Source organism: Hyaena hyaena, unplaced genomic scaffold (genome assembly GCF_003009895.1).
Source record: "Hyaena hyaena isolate Hyena2069 unplaced genomic scaffold, ASM300989v1 scaffold_231, whole genome shotgun sequence".
In the NCBI taxonomy this organism is placed as follows: domain Eukaryota; kingdom Metazoa; phylum Chordata; class Mammalia; order Carnivora; family Hyaenidae; genus Hyaena; species Hyaena hyaena.
Window position 1 is genome coordinate 230,577 of NW_024080862.1, and position 19,586 is coordinate 250,162.

The 19,586-nt window shown below is 39.2% G+C and overlaps 1 protein-coding gene across 5 annotated transcripts in view; it reads right to left on the reverse strand.

The window, feature by feature from the left end:
- DCAF1 (DDB1 and CUL4 associated factor 1) overlaps positions 1-19,586 on the reverse strand; it is an 86,811-nt gene that overhangs the window by 26,201 nt on the left and 41,024 nt on the right. For 4 of the 5 annotated variants that reach the window (XM_039243623.1, XM_039243625.1, XM_039243624.1 and 1 more), the window contains exons 9-17: positions 14,477-14,635; positions 12,750-12,929; positions 11,918-12,127; positions 11,096-11,265; positions 7,156-7,280; positions 4,775-6,038; positions 3,917-4,115; positions 2,904-2,986; positions 2,335-2,419 (exon numbers count right to left, since the gene is read on the reverse strand). In XM_039243623.1, the coding sequence (XP_039099554.1) occupies positions 2,335-2,419; positions 2,904-2,986; positions 3,917-4,115; positions 4,775-6,038; positions 7,156-7,280; positions 11,096-11,265; positions 11,918-12,127; positions 12,750-12,929; positions 14,477-14,635 (2,475 nt within the window). The remainder of the gene's footprint in view (positions 1-2,334; positions 2,420-2,903; positions 2,987-3,916; positions 4,116-4,774; positions 6,039-7,155; positions 7,281-11,095; positions 11,266-11,917; positions 12,128-12,749; positions 12,930-14,476; positions 14,636-19,586) is intronic. The other variant, XM_039243626.1, reaches the window with a different exon arrangement.

A 19,586-nucleotide genomic window follows, 5' to 3' on the forward strand; every position in this document is an offset into this window, starting at 1 on the left:
ATGCCCCTTTCTTCTTAAAAATCTCCCAATACACATATTTTAGCCCTACAATACTAAAAGTTCCAAACTATACAATGTGCAACCCACGCAGAGACCAGATCTTTCCCATCAGCTTACAGACATGCTGTAATATTTCCAATCTTTAAAAAAAATCCTCCTTTAATACAGGAACAATAAGGAGACACAAGAAAACAATCAAACAAATCAAGACCATGGGACAAGACAACTAGCCTGGTCTCTTCAAAAGTCAATGTCATGAAAACTGGAGAAATGGTTCTTGGCTTTAAAACATTAGTGAGACATAACAACCAATGCAATATGTGAATCTTGGCTGGATCCTGGTTCAAAAACAAAAACAAAAACAAAAAAAAACAAACAAAAAAAAGCATTTGAAATCAAACACATGAGGAACAACAGGGAAAACTGAATATGGTACAGATTTTAGATGATACTTGGGCATTACTACAGATTTTCTTATATTTGATAATAGAATATAATTATGTAGTAGAATGTCTTTATTGCTAGAATATGCATACTGTTAAGACTTAGAAATAAAATGTCACGTTTGCAACTTACTTTCAAATAATTGAAAACACATACATACATATGTATTTATACAGGAAGAAAATATGGCCAAATATTAAACTGATGAATCCAGGTAGTAGGTACATGTACTATGCGTTCAATTTCTCTACATATTTTAACATTTTCAAATAAAAAGTTTGAGAGAAACCCTCCTTTCACAACCCCATATTCCCACCACCACCCTCTACTACACCCCACTTTTCTGCTTTGTTTCTGCAAAAAACACTTCAGAAGACTTGTCTCTACTCAGTGTCTCCACTTCCCTGTTCTCTCATGAGAATAGATTCTCACCCCAGTGCACAAAACTAGCTCCTAATGAGGTTAACAAGAAGATCCACATTGTTAAATCAAAGGTACTTCTCAATTCTCATCTTATGAACTCGTCAACAGTTTCTGACCCAGTTGATCAATTCTTCCTTGGAAAGATCTTCCCTTGTCTTCTGGGGCATATCTTTCTCTTGTGGTCTCCTGCTGCCTTACTGGCCATTCTCTTTGGTCTCCTTCCCAAGTCCCTCCTCACATGGCAAATTCGAAATATTGGCATATGCCAGGACTCTGTCCCCTCAGTTCTCTAGCCTCCTTAATGATTTCATCTAGGTTCATGGCTCTATCAACACCTGAATAACTCCTATAATTATATCCCCCATCCCAGACCTCTCTCCTGAACTCCCATTTTGTATATTCAACTACCCATTCCCTACTTGAATATCTAATAACAAACTTCATGTGTCCAGAACCCCTGAGCCCAGCTATATCACTTCTTATCACCTGTACCATGTAGTCCTGGGCCCAGACCCATTGCAGTCCTCACATGTGGGCTGGCCTGACATACTCCTAACTGGAAAGCCTGCTCTTGCTTCTCCCAGAAACCAGACTCATACTTTAGGAACTTTACATCTCATCATGTGTCCTCTGCTCAGCCTCCAGTGCCTGCATCTCACTCAGAGAAGCCAAAGGTCCTAACAACACCCTATAAGATACTAGTATGATATGTGTCACCCATTCCCTGACAACACTGACCTGAGCTCTCCCCAGTCCTCCCTCTGCCACCTCCCAAGAGCTTTTCCCTCAGTCTTAAAACATTTTTTCCCAAGACATCTGCATGACACTTCCTTCAAAACACTCCTAGGGCGCCTGGGTGGCTCAGTCAGTTAAGTGTCCAACTTTGGCTCAAGTCATGATTTCACGGTTCCTGAGTTCGAGCCCCACACTGGGCTTTCTGCTGTCAGCATGGAGCCCAGTTCGGATCTTCTGTCCCCCTCCCTCTTTGCCCTCCCCTACTTGCGCATGCGCACTCTCAAAAATTAAAAACACTCCTTAAACATCACCCTACCAGTGATACCGATTATCCTAGATAAAAGAGAAGTCCCTCACACCACCATCAAGCACTTTCTAACTTTTACTCTGCTTTCTTTTCCTTGGCAGCACTTACCACCTGACATATCATGTATTTGCTTCTCTACTTATCTCCCCAGTGAGGCTTTATAAAGGCAGGGACTTATACTTCATCTAAAACTTAGTATTTGGAAAATCACTCTGTGCGAATAACACCTGTCTTAAGTTGTCAGATTAGTTCATGTTTTGTCCCACATGGCTTAGAACTGCTTTATTACACTTCTATATTCTACCTGGAAAGAATTTCACTAAGTAATTTTTTGCTGCCCTTAGGGCTGCCCTTTAGTCCAAAAATTTTCATTATAAGCAAATGGGCATAATCAGCTTAAAAGCAGTATATTCTTAAGTACTTACGTGGGCAATGTCTCCTTTTGTACCTATGACTCGATCCTGAGAATGCTTACTGAACTCAACATAGTGATCTTCTGTGAAGGAATGCCTACAGACAGATAACAAAAGTACGTAAGTGATGGACCTTCAGGAAATACTCATCAAACTGACTGAAAATAAACATGATTCTGAGCCTCCTGCCTGACCATACTCATCTAAGGATTCTCAACAAACGAAGAGGAAAAACTGTACACTTAAAAGTTTTAAAAAAATTCTCTCCATCAGTCTAACCAAGCAGATCCAAAAGAATTAGTTAATTAGCAGGAATTACTTTGTTAAAAAAAAAAATAAATAACAGGACACACATGTCTTTGAAACGTACCCCAGCAAAGAGTGCAACTATGTATATATGAACATGAGAAATTACACAGATATGCCATTTTGAGCCACAGATGAGGAAGAGAGAAGTTAGCAATAACTCACAGCATTCATCTTTTCCCAAAAGGCTTCAAGTTGAAGAATCAGATGAAGGGAAATATAAATTAGATAAATTGTAGAACAGAAAGACTCAGGTTATAAAAATACATACATACTTCATATCAAATACGGATTTCATTCCCCAAAGTGCAGACAGAGGCTGGCTCCAAGTAGCAGATGTCAGCAGTAAGGACCCATCCTAAAAGAAGAAGGAGGCCCAAGGTAGGTAGTCACATGCTTATATAAATGTCATCTGCCTGTAACATTTTAAAATACAAGCTCAAAAATTGTTGTATTATATCGAAAATAAACTACGAAGAACCAAGAAGTGTTCAAAGCTTCTGGAATTTAAGTATGTGCACATGCAATGTCCTAAAAAAAAAATACCTAAATTTAAGGAAAGACTAACGCCTTCTGACCTAGTAACAAAAAATACAATACTTCCAAGGGTAAGGGGGAAAAAAACTTGGAAAGAATTCAAAGATGGTTCCACCTTTCTTAATATTTGGCCATATTCCTCATTATCCCTCACCTGAAATATCAAGTGAAAACATTTCTCAGACTTTCCTAGCTAACAACTCTTCACATTTTTTCAAAAACAAAGCCCAATAAAGGCTGAGTCTCCTTTACTCTAAAATCAGGAAAATTATCCTTCTCATCTTAACAGTCCTGACTTTTAGAAATAAAGGTGTCAATTCCATCCACACAATACTAATAAACCATGACCCACTAGAGCCATATATAATGCTTTTCTCCTAAAAACTCACAGTACTTTGAGATTTATTTCTGACACAAAAAGAAAACTTCTGTGATCATAGTTCCATCTGAGGCAAATTAAAAAAAAAAAGGTTCACACATACACATACCACTGTTAGAAGACAGCTGGCAAACTTTTACTTAAAGAGCCAAATAGTAAACACATTAGGCTTTGTAACCCATATGGTCCGTATCACCACTACTCAACTCTGCCAATGTAGCACAGAAGCAGCCACAGACCGTATATAAACAGACAGGCATGGCTTTGTTCCAATAAAAGTTTATGTACAAATTAACAGCCAGCCCACAAGCCCATAGTTCACCAATTCATCAAAGATGAATGAATGAGAACCACCTAGAAAGGGACTCTTACCCTGGAAGGTTCAAGATGTGTGATAGCCGAGTTGTGACAGTTATAGCTGGCCTCCTCCTGTCCACTAAACACATTATAGAGCTTCAACTGCCCAGTGCAGGTGCCAAGCATCAGGAACCGCTCCCGTGCTGAGAATGCACAGCAAGTGAAACCACTCTCATCCTCATTGGCTTCCCTGAACACTGAAATAGGACGGAACCTAAGCAAAAAAAAAAAAAAAAAAAGAAGAAGAAAAAAAATCAGAGACAAAGAATGCACAAGGACTCCAAAAAAAGAAAACTTTGTTGAAAGGATGAAAGAAAGAAACAAAAAAAAGAAAGAAAGAGCATTTATGTTTCAAATGGCTTCTTCCAAAATATCATAGTGACCTTCAGTGGTTCATTTTAAGTGAGAGAAAAGGACCTCCACTTCCAAGTTTTAACAATAACAAAAGTCTCCATATTTAAAACTTGTGATCCCCTCATCTTTACAAATGTGAGATTTGTAAAGAATCAGAACAGGAAACAATTGGACCAGCACAAAAACAAGTTTGGGAGTCTAGTTAGGGACAGCATGTTGCATGGGTTCTAGAAAACACTCTAGTTGTAACAAGAATACAGAGTATCCTTATCCTAAAACACAGAGTATCCTTATCCTAACAATATCCTAACAGAAACAATAACACAAAGAACTCCTGGTTGACACAAGGGGGTACAGTCAAATTGCTCATGTATTTACAAAAAGTGACAATCATTGGTATTTCAGACCAACAAATAGTCCAGCTTTCTGGATTCATCACTATATTGCTATCACCTACACACTTCGATTTAAATAGAAAAACCATTCCAATTTCCAGGGAGTGAGGTGGCCTCTCCTTACCTGCTAAAAATAAGGTGCCTATCAAAGCATCCGCCATCCACCCCTCCATACTTTGGAAATGATGCCCTGCGGTTTAGCCTTGAGGTAAAGTTTATTGGCGCTTGCCGCCTCTGTTTTGGCTCAGGACATTGATGAGGAGTAAAGAGAGAGAAAGGTGGGCAGGTGGCAACTGGGTTCTTGCAGCGAGCATGCTGCTCTCTAAGATATTCTGTGATGATACTGTCCAGCGTAGGTGGGGAAGGAAGATGTCTGTCCAACTGCTTTTTTATGGCTGGGCTTTGGCTGTAGGCGCCATGGTCCGACTTCTGCCGCAACACTCTTATTTTCCTGCCATTGCAGGGTGATGGCCTCTCTCTGATAAAACTGATCCTACCAATCAAGGGGGAACTGCCTGCATAAGATGGGCCAGGCAAGGCTAGTGAACCCTGGGGGGGTCGTGGCTGAGGATGGGCAGTGGGGGCAGGAGGGGCAGAGGCACCCACAGAAGCATGGCTGCCCAGTCGAGTTGCAATGCCATTGGCGATGCGAGGTGTTCGGGGAAGAGAGACAGGAGAAGCAGCAGCAGTGACTGGAGTGAAGGCAGAAGAATGAGAGGCAGCAGTCATGGGCAAGTCAGCCTCTTTCGTCAGCACGGTCGCTGTTTCCCCAAGCCCTTTAGAAATGAGATGGTTTCGTATCAACAGAAGCAGCTCTTTCTCAGGGAAGGAAATCCTTGACTGGGCAACAACATCTGCTTTTTGCAGTCGTGCCAGAGACACATCAGTGCCAATGAGAAGAGGCTTTCCTGACACTCGTTCAATGAGCTCAGCAGCATACTTGCAGAACTTGACATGGTCACTGCGTTTGTCCTGCAGCACAGGTTCCTTCATCAACTGCTGGATCTGACAGCTGCTGAAAAGGGGTAGTTTGCTGATGATCTGCCGGACAGTGCTACTGCGAGACAGGCCCACAAGGGCCTTGCAGGCCAGAGCCCTTATCTGGTCTGCATCAGTGATGGGCATCTTGATGGACAATAAGGACAGGAGCACCTTGATGCCATTGTTAGACTGGACCACATTCCACATCTTGGCCAGGGTGTGCTCACTGCTTTTCGGAGTCTGAGGCAGCTTTCTCCGAGGAGTTCCAGAGATAAACTTGCCAATACTGGAAATTCGGTTATCCGGGCCACAAACACAATTGATGATAATCTGAAGTGCTGACTTCTGAATTTCAGCATCATGGATAAAAAACTCACCCTCGGCCACTCCCAAAATAATGCTGATACCTATTGGGGAGAAATACAAAACATTTTATATTGTTCTTCAAAAAACTAACAGCCAACTTCAACAACTGTTCCAGAGTCAAAATTTAGACTTCGATTCATTTTATTCCACCTGAAACTACTATACTTTTTTATTAAAGGACAAAGAACTTTTTGAATAAAATACAATCAGTTCTACTACAATATATCTTCATGATGCAATACTTCATATGCAGCTGTTAAATAGGGGAATGTGCTATTATGTGGAAGCTACCAGGATCACGTGCAATTTTTCCTGGGTTAAGGGGAGCAAAAATAGCAGGAATAACTTAAAACCCTTAGCAGGAAAGGAAAAAGCCCTCAGCCTGGATGCCACATGGCATCAAGAACCCTTTCTGCTATATATGAAAGAAGTTAAAAACAAGTGGCTGCACCCCAAGACCCACAGCCAGTCATACCACTTTCCAAGCTCACCTTAGCAGGAGCCCTTACCAGCCCTGTTCTTAATACAATGCACTTTCCTTATGTTCTTATGTATGATAGTTTCTGTCCATTCTGAGCTGCTTGCCAATTACTGAGTTAGGGCTCAGATTACAAAGTTGCTTTAAGTTCTCTACTGTCTGCCCTAACCCATTTTTCCCATAAACTTCCTTTTTAGCATGAGATTCTATAGAGTACAAGGTTTTCAAGAAAGAACTTATACCATCATAGCACATGTATCACTTAGAAAACCTGAGTTCACCAACGCAACAGACTCCCTTATATAGGGGCACCTGGGTGGCTCAGTTGGTTAAGCACCCAACTTCAGCTCAGGTCATGACCTCATGGTTCATGGGTTGCTGCCCCACATCAGGCTCTGTGCTGACAGCTCAGAGGCTGGAGCTTGGTTCAGATTCTGTGTCTCACTCTTTCTCTGTCCCACCCCCACTTGTGCTGTGTGTGTGTCTCTCTCTCAAAAATAAACAAATATTTTAAAAAATAATAATAAAAAATAAAAGTATATGGCACAACTTAGATGGGACAATGCATTCTCCACTACTACCTTCTGTTCTAATATCAGGGACACAACTATGGCCAGAATTGCAAAAGAAAACAAATCCAGACCAAGCAATCCCAAAAATGGAAAGGTACAACAACCTACCTACAGTGGAGACGGTGGAGCCAGCCTCATCCAGCACATCCACTGATTCTGCTAACTGTAGCTGGATTTTTGGCACAACAGTGAGAATAGCCAGGACATCCAAAGCAAAGCGCACAGTGTCATTCCTGGACAGGAAAAACAATTAGTCAAATGGAAACTAGGATACAGTCAAAAGAAACAACAGTTAAAAGACAGAGATACAGAGGCGCCTTGGTGGCTCAATCAGCTAAGCATCCGACTTCGGCTTAGGTCATGATCTCACGGTTCCTAGGTTCAAGTCCAACACTGGGCTCGGTGCTGACAGCTCAGAGTCTGGAGCCTCTTTCAGATTCTGTGTCTCCCTCTCTCTCTCTGGCCCTCCCCTGCTCACACATACCATCTCTCTCTCTCTCTCTCAGAAATAAACCATTAAAAAAAAAAAAGAGATACACAATACATCAGAACTACTATCTGTGTGGCTGTCCCTAGCCAAGACATGAAGAGAGAATTTGTAAGTCACTATGACATTACTTTCAAAACAACTTTAATTTAAAATTAAAGACAAAGTTGTACTCTCAATCTTTTGGTGGGAGTACAAGTAGGACCCTCATTTTGAGAAAACAATCTAGAAAAAGGAAACAAGATTCTAAAAATGTGCCTAAACTGTAGCTCAGGAATTTTGCCTGGAGAATTTGTCTTAAGGAAATAATCAGAAATACAAACAAGCACTTATGTGTTAAAATGTCCATTATCACATCATTTAAAATAACAAAAGAATTAGAAAACCTATACAGATAATAGGAATACTTGTGTGTTAGGTTATGGTACATTCATCTGATGAACTACTCTGCAGCTTTGTTTTCAAAGAACTCTAAAGGACAAGGGGAGAGTCTTAAAATACAACATTAATAAAATAGAAAACATAAGATATAAGAAATCTGACAATACCAAGTATTGATAAAAAGGCAAAGAAATGAGAATTCCCATATCCTACTGGTGAGAGATAAAAATGATAAAGCAACGTCCAATAAAGAGGAAATGCAGGCACCCTACAATCCAGCTATATACATAACCTTAAAGAGACCCCAAAAAAGGCTTGTGGTATCATTCGATAGCAAAAAGGAAGTAACAAACACTAAATGTACCTCAATAGGGTAATAAACTAATATAGAAATACATGAGTTCAAATAAATATCAACTATATACATCTCAAAAACATAAGGGTAAAAAAAAGCAAGTTGCAAAAGATGCATACAGAGTGACATATAATTTAAAAACACACAAAATATTATATTGTTTACACACACACATATGTGTGTAGTATAAAAATATGAATGGAGAGATATACTCCAAATTCACTGTGGGGAGGCAGAAAAAGGAATGGAGAAAGAAGCAAATAATGCCACCACATGCCAACCCTATGTATTGAGTAGTTGTTATATTAGTCTCTGTACCTTTTCGTATATTGAATCATTTCATTAAAAAGATGAATTTGGTTAAATACTATGATCTCAATTATGTATATTTACACACATTATGGAAAAAAATAGAGAAATTAACAGTGGCTGAAAATCATTTCCTTCTCTAATGTTCTATATATTCTAAACAGAAACAAGTACTTAATTTTTAGAAACAAACTTTAAAAAAATATTTTTATGTTCACTTATTTTTGAGACAGAGAGAGACTGAGCATGGGTGGGGGAGAGGCAGAGAGAGGGAGACATAGAACCCAAAGCAAGCTCCAGGCTCTGAGCCATTGGCACAGAGCCCCACATGGAGCTCAAACTTGTCAATCGCAAGATCATGACCTGAGCCGGAGTCAAACGCTCAACCGACTGAGCCACCCACCTGCCCTAGAAACAAACTTTTGTTCCCAATATATTCCCAGTATATTTATATTTTTTTAGTAATCCAAATATGAATTTACCACTTAAAAAATGTATTTATAACATTCCTAGTTATCTTCTGAGCTTTCATCATCTTTTCAACAAAGTTCAAGTAAATATAATAACCTACTTTAATACTCTAAAGCAGTGGTTCTCAGGGTGCCTGCACCTCAGTTAAGGGTCTGACTCTTGATACTGGCTCTGATCATGATCTCACAGTCATGATCTCAAGCCCCATGTTGGGCTCAGCGTGGAGTGTGGAGCCTGCTTGGGATTTTCTCTCTCTCTCTGCCCCTCCCCACTCACACTCTCTTTCTCAAAATAAACACTTAAAAATTAAACAAGTAAATAAAACACAGTTCTCGAAGTGTGGCTGGGGGACCCCAGTGATCTTGAGACTCTTTCAGAAGGTCTCGTGATATAAAAACTATTTTCTGGGTGCCTGGGCATCTCAGTTGGTTAAGCGTCCTGGTTTCGGCTGAGTTCGTGGTCTCCAGGTTTGTGGGTTTAAGCCCTATATCACGCTCGTGGAGCCTGTGTGAGAGTCTCTCTCTCCCTCTCTCTCTGCCTCACCCTGGCTCACTCTCTCCTTCCCTCTCTCAAAAAATAAACTAAAAACGAAAATAATTAACTATTTTCATAATAATACCAGGATGTTAGTTTCCTTTCTCACTTTCATTCTCTCACAGGTGGCTACTAGAGCTTTCAGAGGCTATGTCATGTGTGATGTCATAAGAGTGAATACAGAAGCAGATATGAGATATTAAGCAGACATTTAAAAACCTTGCTGAAATCATCTGGTTTTATTCTGGAAACTTTTCATAAAAAATGCTAACATGTAATGGGTTAAGATTATTTTTTTAAATTTGTAAGTATTTTTACATTTTCTCAGTTTTACTTTCTAACTGTTAAAAATCAACAGATTTAACACTAAAACAAAAGTTTTTTGGGGTTCTCAATAATTTCTAATACAATAAAGGGGTCCAGAGACCAAAAAGTTTCAAAGTGGCTGCTCCAAAAGTTATCTCCCTAGATTTAATATCCTGGCATTTCACAAACAAGACGTTTGCACCCTAAGGTGGTCTTGTCTTTATGACAATGGCTGGATAGGAAAAGAAGGGAAAGAATCTCTCTTCATAAACTTTGTTACTGTATTCTCTTCAGATTCTATCTTTTCCAAAATATAACTTTCATTCTCTGATATCACCCTCAAATAGAATTCACCCAAACTCTTGATTCTATCAGCTGTCCTTTTCTGAGCCTCATCCTGCTGGGCCTTGAATGCTTTTAACGGAATTGTGAAAATCATAACAAAAGCAAAAAATACAGTTTTCTATGAAAGTAGATTATATGTGGCTGCTAAGCAGTAGAGAGATGGTTAAAGTCTAAGTACCAAAAAATACTGGACTGCAGTCTCAAGAGAGGACTTCAAACCCACCTCTGCAGCTGTGTAAATTATGTAACTTCTGTAAGAGCACAGAAGTTGTTCCCCATCTATTATAAAGTATTCATAATCATCAAAACCATAAATATAAACAAGCACTCTGTCAATTAAAAATATTATCTTCCTAGGGCACCTGGGTGGCTCAGTTGGTTAAGTGTCTGACTTCAGCTCAGGTCATGATCTCGTGGTTCATGGGTTAGAGCCCCTTACCAGGCTCTGTGCTGACAGCTCAGAGCCGGGAGCCTGCTTCGGATTCTGTGTCTCCCTCTCTCTCTCTGCTCCTCCCCTGCTCATGCTCTGTCTCTCTCTCTCTCAAAAATAAATAAGGATTTTAAAATATTAAGAAAAAATATACTATCTTCCTAGGGGCACTCTCTCAAAAATAAACATTTAAAATAGATATATATATACACACACACCTATAATATATACACACACACATATACACACACACACACACACACACACACACACATACACATTATCCTCTTTAATCTACTCTCTCAGATTCACACCCAAAATTTCAATTCAGTTCAACAAATGTTTGCCAAGTATACACTATATATAAACCAACATCAACTTAACCAAAAGGCAGACTCTAACTTCATTTAAAACCTCTCTCTAATCCCACCTTGCATAATAGGTCTTCCAATTGCAGGCAATAGAAATAAGCTGCAATAAGAGTTGAACACAAGAAAGTTTGAGGAAGACTTCAGCTGGTTCCCAATATAGTTGCGCTGGGCCATACTCTATCAAAAACTCCATCATTTCCACAATCTGTTCATGAGTATATGAACACGCCTATAAGGAGAGATACATATTATTAAAGATATCTATTACCTGCCTGATACCGTCCCCATCACAGCTCAAAAGTCAACAAGTTTTGATAAATCTAAGTAATAATAACTTTCAAATTCCACAATTGGGTCAACAGCCCACAAATGAAATAACAAATATGTTTTACCTTTTATTTATAATTAGACTCAGAATACATTTTGCCCAAAAAAGACAGCAAAATGTTCAATTTGTTGGTACCTATATTTCACAGCTTGAAAAAGAAGAACCACATAAAATAACTGGTTTCTTTTCAATCTGTGATTTTTAAAACACATCTTCATTCCAAAAGACATCAAGCAAGTTAAAAAATGACAGAGTAACAGACATACCCTTTCAGAAAAACAATTTCATGCAGAAGGAGGCAGGATATCTACTATTCATAGAAGAAAGCCCTTTCATACACACTGCTGTTCTAATATCTCAGAGAAGCAGCAACTTACAACTAGGAGAAAAACAAGTCCCTGATATATCCATGTTCAAGTATTCTGCCTCCACACAGGGCAAGTACAATCCAACAATGTACATACTGCATAAACTCCATTGACCTGAATGAGTATTAGGCCCAACAATGCTACAATGGTTAACAACTTTTCCTTTTATGGCAAGGTCCTCTCACCTTGTACGGGGGTTGAGGATGGACAAGAATGCCACCCTCAGTCCTCTGCAGTGACTGTTTTACTTGTTCCAATTTAATGGCCAGGTGAGCCTCAAAGTACTTGCGCAAGGCCATGCAGGTATGTTTCCCAGTTTGGCGGCTAGCAAATATTTCATCATCACTCAGAAGTGCACCCTGATCTTCCAAATTTAGAATCTCCAAAGTACTGATCTATTAGGAAAGAGACAAAAGGATGGGGCAAAAGGGAGGGAAGGAAAAAAAAAGAAAGAAAAAAGTAAAAGGAGGAAAAGGATTACAGTAAACTTTTATGTTCAACAAGACTGACAAACATCAAAGCATATTTGTCTATACAACATGTTGAGTTGCCATATATAAGCAAAACATTAAACAGTTACTGAAAAATTATAAACCTTGTAATCACATTGAAAGACATTAAGCCACAAAACCACTGCTTTTAGGAAGATCAAGATTATCAACACAATTCCCCCTATGAGATTACTATATTCAAGGCAAGTCTACAATGGCACAGAGTCCTCTAACCACTTAAGAGAAACCTGTGAATGTAGGGAGGTAAAAGACTTCATTCACAAAGAGTGATAACAAAATTCTTCTAGTCAAAAGCTTCTTCTTGGGGTGCCTGGCTGGCTCAGTTGGTGGGGCAAGTGACTCCTGATCTCAGGATTGTGAGTTCGAACCCCATGTTAGGTGCTGAGATTACTTAAAAATGAAATTAAAAAAAAAAAAAAAAGCGTCTCTCTTCAACACTACTAAAAGGCAGCCAAGACAAGCAAGACCCCTATGTCTCACAAAAAGAAACTGTTGAGAACCTCACCAAATTCACCAGACGACGAAGACCATCATAGCGGTCAAAGAGCTCCAACACAGCCCGGAAGGAGAAGCAAATTGAGAAAAACATGGTAGCATGGCAGCATCCTGAGGCATGAGAACATTCCATTAACCACAGGGTATAGTTCACCACATCAGACAGAACATTGTGGGGATGCATACAAACCTGCAAAAAATAAAAATAAAATCGTTTTTAAAAATTTCAGGCAAAGGGACCTTCAAAAGGGATGAAAAATTTCTAGCTATCTGTGTAGAATACAATGATCATTACTAATACGGTCATTTTGAGTTTACAGCTTAAGTTACGAATGAAATTCTGTAACACTCTATTCCAAGCTGAAAACCCTAAATTTAGATACTTAAATTTGAGCTATAGTTACTGAATGCCAAATTTTGCAAATATTTACATCCACAGTGCTCAGTTCCATAGAGTCTCAGTTCCCACTTAGAAGGTAAGAGGGTGCCTGGGTGGCTCAGTCGGTTAAGCATCCAACTCTTTTTTTTTTTTTTTTTTTTTAAGTTTACTTATTTTAGAGAGAGAGAGAGAGAGAGAGAGAGAGCAATCAGGTGAGGGAAAGAGAGAGAAAGGGAAACAGAATCCCAAACAGACTATATGACCAGTGTGGAGCCCAACATGGGGCTCAAACCCACAAACAATGAGATCATCACCTGAGCTAAAATCAAGAGTCAGACACAACCAACTGAGCCACCCTAGTGCCCTCTAAACATCCAACTCTTGATTTCAGATCAGGTCATGATCTCACAGTAGTGAGACTGACCCAGAGATGGCTCTGTGCTGGGTGTGGAGCCTGCTTAAGATTTTCTCTCTCTCCCTCTGCCTCTCCATGCTCGCATGCTCTGTCTCACTCTCAAAGAAAAATTTTAAAATAAAAAAGACGAGAAAGAAGCTCAAAGAGATTAAGAAACTATCCATAGGTGACAAAAGTGACTGAGCCTTCTGATACTAAAGTCTACAAGTTTGTTATCTATCCACTCACTGATTCATTTCACACACATTTTGATCCATCTCCTATGGATCAATTAATTCTAAAGCATTCCCCAGGTTTACTTTTTTATCTTAGCCATAATTAATTGTGTATACATACCTACAGATTAGGTTACTATTCTCAAAAGAATACATGCCTTTGCATAATGTTGATCGTTAAGAGGGGAAAAAATTAAAACTAAAACACCTTATTAATAAATATGCAAAGATGAATCAAGACATAGCCCAAAAAGAATTTACCAACCTCACTCTACCAGAAGAGCCACAACACAGAGAACATTAGAAAACATTAGAAAACCCTGCAAACAATGGGGACTTATTTTATTACCTCTACCACACGTTTTTTATTAGCACATACAAAGCATCATCTAATTGTTTTATAATAGATTGACTCTAAAAATCCAAAATACAACTCCATGAACAACATCTGACAAGAGCCCAAGAACTAATACTAATTTAACAAAAATGGCAAAAACTAAATAAAGCCCCCAGACTTCAATCTACCTTGCTTTTTTTTTAATTAAGATAGGAGAAAAAAAATCTTTTGTAAACAATTTTACATTTTTAGAATGCTTTGTGAAAGCCATATATTCATGTTCTTTGCTTCTTTCATTAAAATTGACCCCAACTACTCATTTTTTCTGTGAATGTTCTAAAGTGTCTCCTTACCCAATCCCATTCCCAAACTCTGAATGGACTGGACTTACTCTTTCCATGGCATCCTGGTTGTAGGATAGGTAATACAAGCACATGGATACACCAGTTGCAGCCATAGAAGGACGAGGAATTTCCAGTAATTTCTGTACTCCACCATGCGCAACAAATTCTGTGGCAAACTTGTTATGGAGCAGGAGAGATGCAAGGTGCTAAACAATGAGGACACATGTTACTGTGAACAATCTAGAACAATCACAAAATCTTTTTACAAAAAATTAAATCAAGCTGCTAAATAAAAGGAATCCTCTGAAGTAGACAACCACTCCCTCACAACAGAAATAAAACCAGTCCTGCTTAAGGGAAATAAAATCAAAAACAAAAACAAAAACAAAAAAACTTTATGGTATGTGAATTATATCTCAATAAAGCTGAGGGGAAAAAAAAAACACTTAAGATTACCTAACATTCCCTTCTAACACCAACACTTTTCTTTTTTTAATTTTTTTTTAATGTTTTCTATTTATTTCTGAGAGAGAGAGAGAGACAGTGTGAGCAGGGGAGGGTCAGAGAGAAAGGGAGACACACAGAATCCGAAGCAGGCCTCAGGCTCCGAGCCAGCTATCAGCACAGAGCCCGATGTGGGGCTCGAACCCATGAACCATGAGATCATGACCTGAGCCAAAGTTGGACACCCAACCAACTGAGCCACCCAGGCGCCCCCACCAACAGTTTTCATAAAGGTAAAAAAGAAAAAATGAAAAATACTGCTATAAATAATGACATAATCCCACAATCATCTTATCATTACCTAGCTTCCATAAAGGATTTTTCTTAACCTTCCCATTTTAATCCTTTTAAATATAATCAGCTCTGTGCTCTAGTTTTGGCTTGGGTCTAATAAAATATCAAACTTTGCCTTCTCTTTTATTGAACCTAATTATACATAACCCCAAATAACCATCTTCAGCAAACTGGTAAATGTTTGGAACTTATCAGAATGTACAGTAAACAAACTTTTAAAAAGTATGTTATCTTTAAAGTTTTGCTAACTTCCTGTTCAATTCCCACTAGCCTTTCTGGGTAGGCCTGATCTTTTGGGCAATTTTAAAGGCAGGAAGTACAATGCAAGCAGCAGGCTACTTCCTGACCTTGAACCCAGGCTAATGTGGACAGCGCCTTGGAAGAACTAGAGCTCCCCCTTGTGTTTCTCATGCCAAGGTGTCTTCCAGATGGTGAAGCAGGCACAAAGTACAGACAAGACAGACGGGAAAGCATGTAATTTGATACAAATCTTGCCAGGGTTAATGGCAAAATAGGTATGTACCTTCTTCAGAAGTTCTCTCAAAACCCAGATTCAGATAATCCTCATCTGTAATTCATATCTCTTCCCTCTTCAGTCTTTTTGTCTGTTACACAAGCCTGTCCTCCAAGAAGTAGCTAAACCATATATGGTTCCCCTCCAACCCTTAGAAGGCAGCATGTAGTTTTTCTTATGGCCCTACCATAAAGTGGCAGTTCCACTGCCAAGACACGTAGGAGAGAAGAGAGAGTAGTAAGCAGGCTCAACCTTTACCAATACAAAGCCTATAACCTAGATCACTTGCTAATGTAAGCAAAGATTCTACTTTCTCTCCTTATATTATATCTCAATATAAGGTCTGGTTCTTCAAATGACTATATTTTAATCCATTTTTATTCTAACTTCAACACTCTCGTCTATACAACTGAATCTTCCTTTTGAACAAAAGAGTACATACACATCTTTCTACATTATTTCTCCAGAAGAAAGATCTCTTGTAACTTTTCTCTGTTCACACTTAAATCATTTTCTTTAATCCCCTATGTGATTCTGCATGGAAAGAGTTGAATAACGATACCCATTATAATTCCTCATACATAATCTATGGAAATAGCAACTGCCCAAATCCCCTCTTCCACCATATCCTATTCAGGACAGGATGCTGCATCTGAAAGCAAGAGCTTTGGACTATAGAGAACTCTGACTTCTAGCTGCATTCCATTATTCAAAGTATAATGAATTTACACACACACACAAACACACACACACACACACACACACACACACACTGCATCCACATACAGGGATATATGTTATACAAGCTATGTGTGGCCTTCTCCAAATTTAAAGTTTCTGGGATCTGAAAGGTAACTTTCCTCATTTCTATTTCATTTCAGTATACTCTGGAACTGTGCTGTCTGATGCAATAGTCATTAGCCACATGAAACTAATTTTAAGATAAAAATGCAATGCCTCAGTGACATTAGCTACAATTTAAGTGCTCATACAGCTAGTAGTCACTGTATGAAAAAGCAGAGAAAGAAAATTTCCACCATTACTGAAACTTCTATTGAGAGTACAGCTCTAGAATATCAAAAATAAAGCTGTTTTTTTTCTTTTTTCTTTTTTCCTTAAAGTTGTAACTTTAAAGAGCCAGGAGAGCATCACTTCTTTTTTCAGAGGTCTTTTCTGGAACCATTTCTCAGAAAGAAGACAATACTCCTTCCTTTGTGCCCCATACTTTTTTCACAACATCTATAATACCTAAAAGAAATCACAGGCTTATATGATTGTCTCTCTTAACCAAACCATGAAGATTTGATTTGCCTAGCCATCACCATCCCTGACTTTAGCCTCTACTACAAAACTGTAATCATCAAGACAGTATGATACTGGCACAAAAACAGACACACAGACCAATAGAATACAGAACTCAGAATTGGACCCAAAAGTGTACAGCCAACTATTCTTTGACAAAGCAGGAAAGAGTATCCAATGGAAAAAAGACAGCCTCTTTCACAGATGGTGCTGGGAGGACTGGACAGCAAAATGCAGAAGAATAAAACTAGATCATTTTCTCACACCATACACAAAAATAAACTCAAAATGGATAAAGGACCTGAATGTGAGACAGGAAACCATCAAAACCCTAGAGGAGAAAGCAGGAAACAACCTCCTTGACCTCAACAACAGCAGTTTCTTACTTGACACATCCCCAAAGGCAAGGGAATCAAGAGCAAAAATGAACTACTGGGACCTCATCAAGATTAAAACCTTCTGCATGGCAAAGGAAACAATCCATAAAACTAATAGGCAACCGACGGAATGGGAAAAGATAGTTGCAAATGACATATCAGATAAAGGGCTAGTATCCAAAATCTCTAAGGAAGTCACCAAACTCCACACCCGAAAAACAAACAATGCAGTGAAGAAATTGGCAGAAGATATGAACAGACACTTCTCCAAAGAGGACATCCAGATGGCCAAGAGACACATGAAACGATGCTCAGCATCCCTCCTCATCAGGGGAATACAAATCAAAACCACACTGAGATACAACCTCACACCAGTCAGAGTGGCTAAAATGAGCAAATCAGGGGCGCCTGAGTGGCTCAGTCAGTTGAGTGTCCGACTTCGGCTCAGGTCATGATCTCACAGTTCATGGGTTCGAACCCCGAATGGGGCTCTGTGCTGACAGCTAGCTCAGAGCCTGGAGCCTGTTTCGGATTCTCTGTCTCCCTCTCTCTCTGACCCTCCTCTGCTCATACTGTCTCTCTCTCTCTCAGAAATAAATAAAACATTAAAAAAAATTTTTAAAAAATGAGCAAATCAGAGGACTCTAGATGCTGGCAAGGATATGGAGAAACAGGCACCCGCCTACACTGGTGGTGGAAATGTAAACTGGTGCAGCCCCTCTGGAAAAGTGTGGAGGTTCCTCAAAAAATTAACAATAGAACTCCCCTATAACCCAGCAACAGCACTGCTAGGAATTTACCCAAGGGATACAGGAGTGCTGATGCATAGCGGCACATGGACCCCAATGTTCACTGCAGCACTCTCGACAATAGCCAAAACATAGAAAGAACCTAAGTGTCCATCAACTGATGTGGTTTATCTATACGATGGAATACTACATGGCAATGAGAAAGAACGAAATCTGGCCATGTGTAGCAACATGGATGGAACTTGAGGGTGTTATGCTGAGCAAAATAAGTCAGGCAGAAATGACAGATACCATATGTTTGTACATATAGGAGAATTAGGAGGAAGTTAAAGGAGGACCATGGGGGAGAAGAAGGGGGGAAAATAGTGGGGGAGAGGGAGGGAGGCAAACCATGAGAGATTCTTGAATGCTGAGAACAAACTGAGGACTGATGGGGGTGGGGGGAATGGGATGGGGGGTGATGGGCATGGAGGAGGGCATTTGTAGGGATGATCACTGTGTGTCATATGGAAACCAACTTGACAATAAACTATTAAAAAAAAAAAAAAGATTTGATTTGCCTAATACTGTAAACATCACAGAAAGGTACGCTGTTCATTTGTTTCCTGTTGGGTAGAACTGTATGATAACCACAATGTTATTCATTCAATTTACCTCTCTCCATTCAGATTAGCTTAATTATCACAGATAAATATGGATTTCCTGGGCTAGCTAACCTGCCCTCCCCTATTTAGTACCTCTGCAACTTAGGATCATTTACCTCTACTGAATTTAGGTCTGCCTCTACTTCTTTACTCATTTTCCAATTTATATTTTGTTCACCTAGATAAGCTAACATCACACAGTATGTAAATAATTAAGAATTCAGAAAAAGTAGTGTTGGCTGACAGAGAATATTTAAAAAGTAATACGATATAAAGTACTATACACATAGTTATCCATTCTTATGCAGCAAAAATAACTGAGGCCATCCCCAGAACTAGATCCACTTTCTACCTTCATATTCAACCCTATAGAACTCCCAGATTTCTGTGAAAGTACTTGGTAAGCCTCATCTCTTCTATCGAAATAAGAAATTTTCAATTGTTACTATTTTGACACATCTGGCAATGAAAATGCCCTGAGCGATAAACCTCAGAGATGCTATACACCAAAACACATGAGTACATTCATGTCAATAAAACACTCAGTACCAAACATTTTAAAGAATTTTACCCCAAGTGGAGAACCTGGATGTCCTAGTCAGTGGAGTGCGCGACTCTTGAACTCAAAGTTGTGAGTTTGAGACCAATGTTGGGTATAGAGAGTACTTAAAAAAAAAAAAAAAATCTTTAAGGGGTGCCTGGGTGTCTCAGTCCGTTAAGCATCTGACTTTGGCTCAGGTCAAGATCTCATGGTTCGTGGGTTCAAGCCCTGC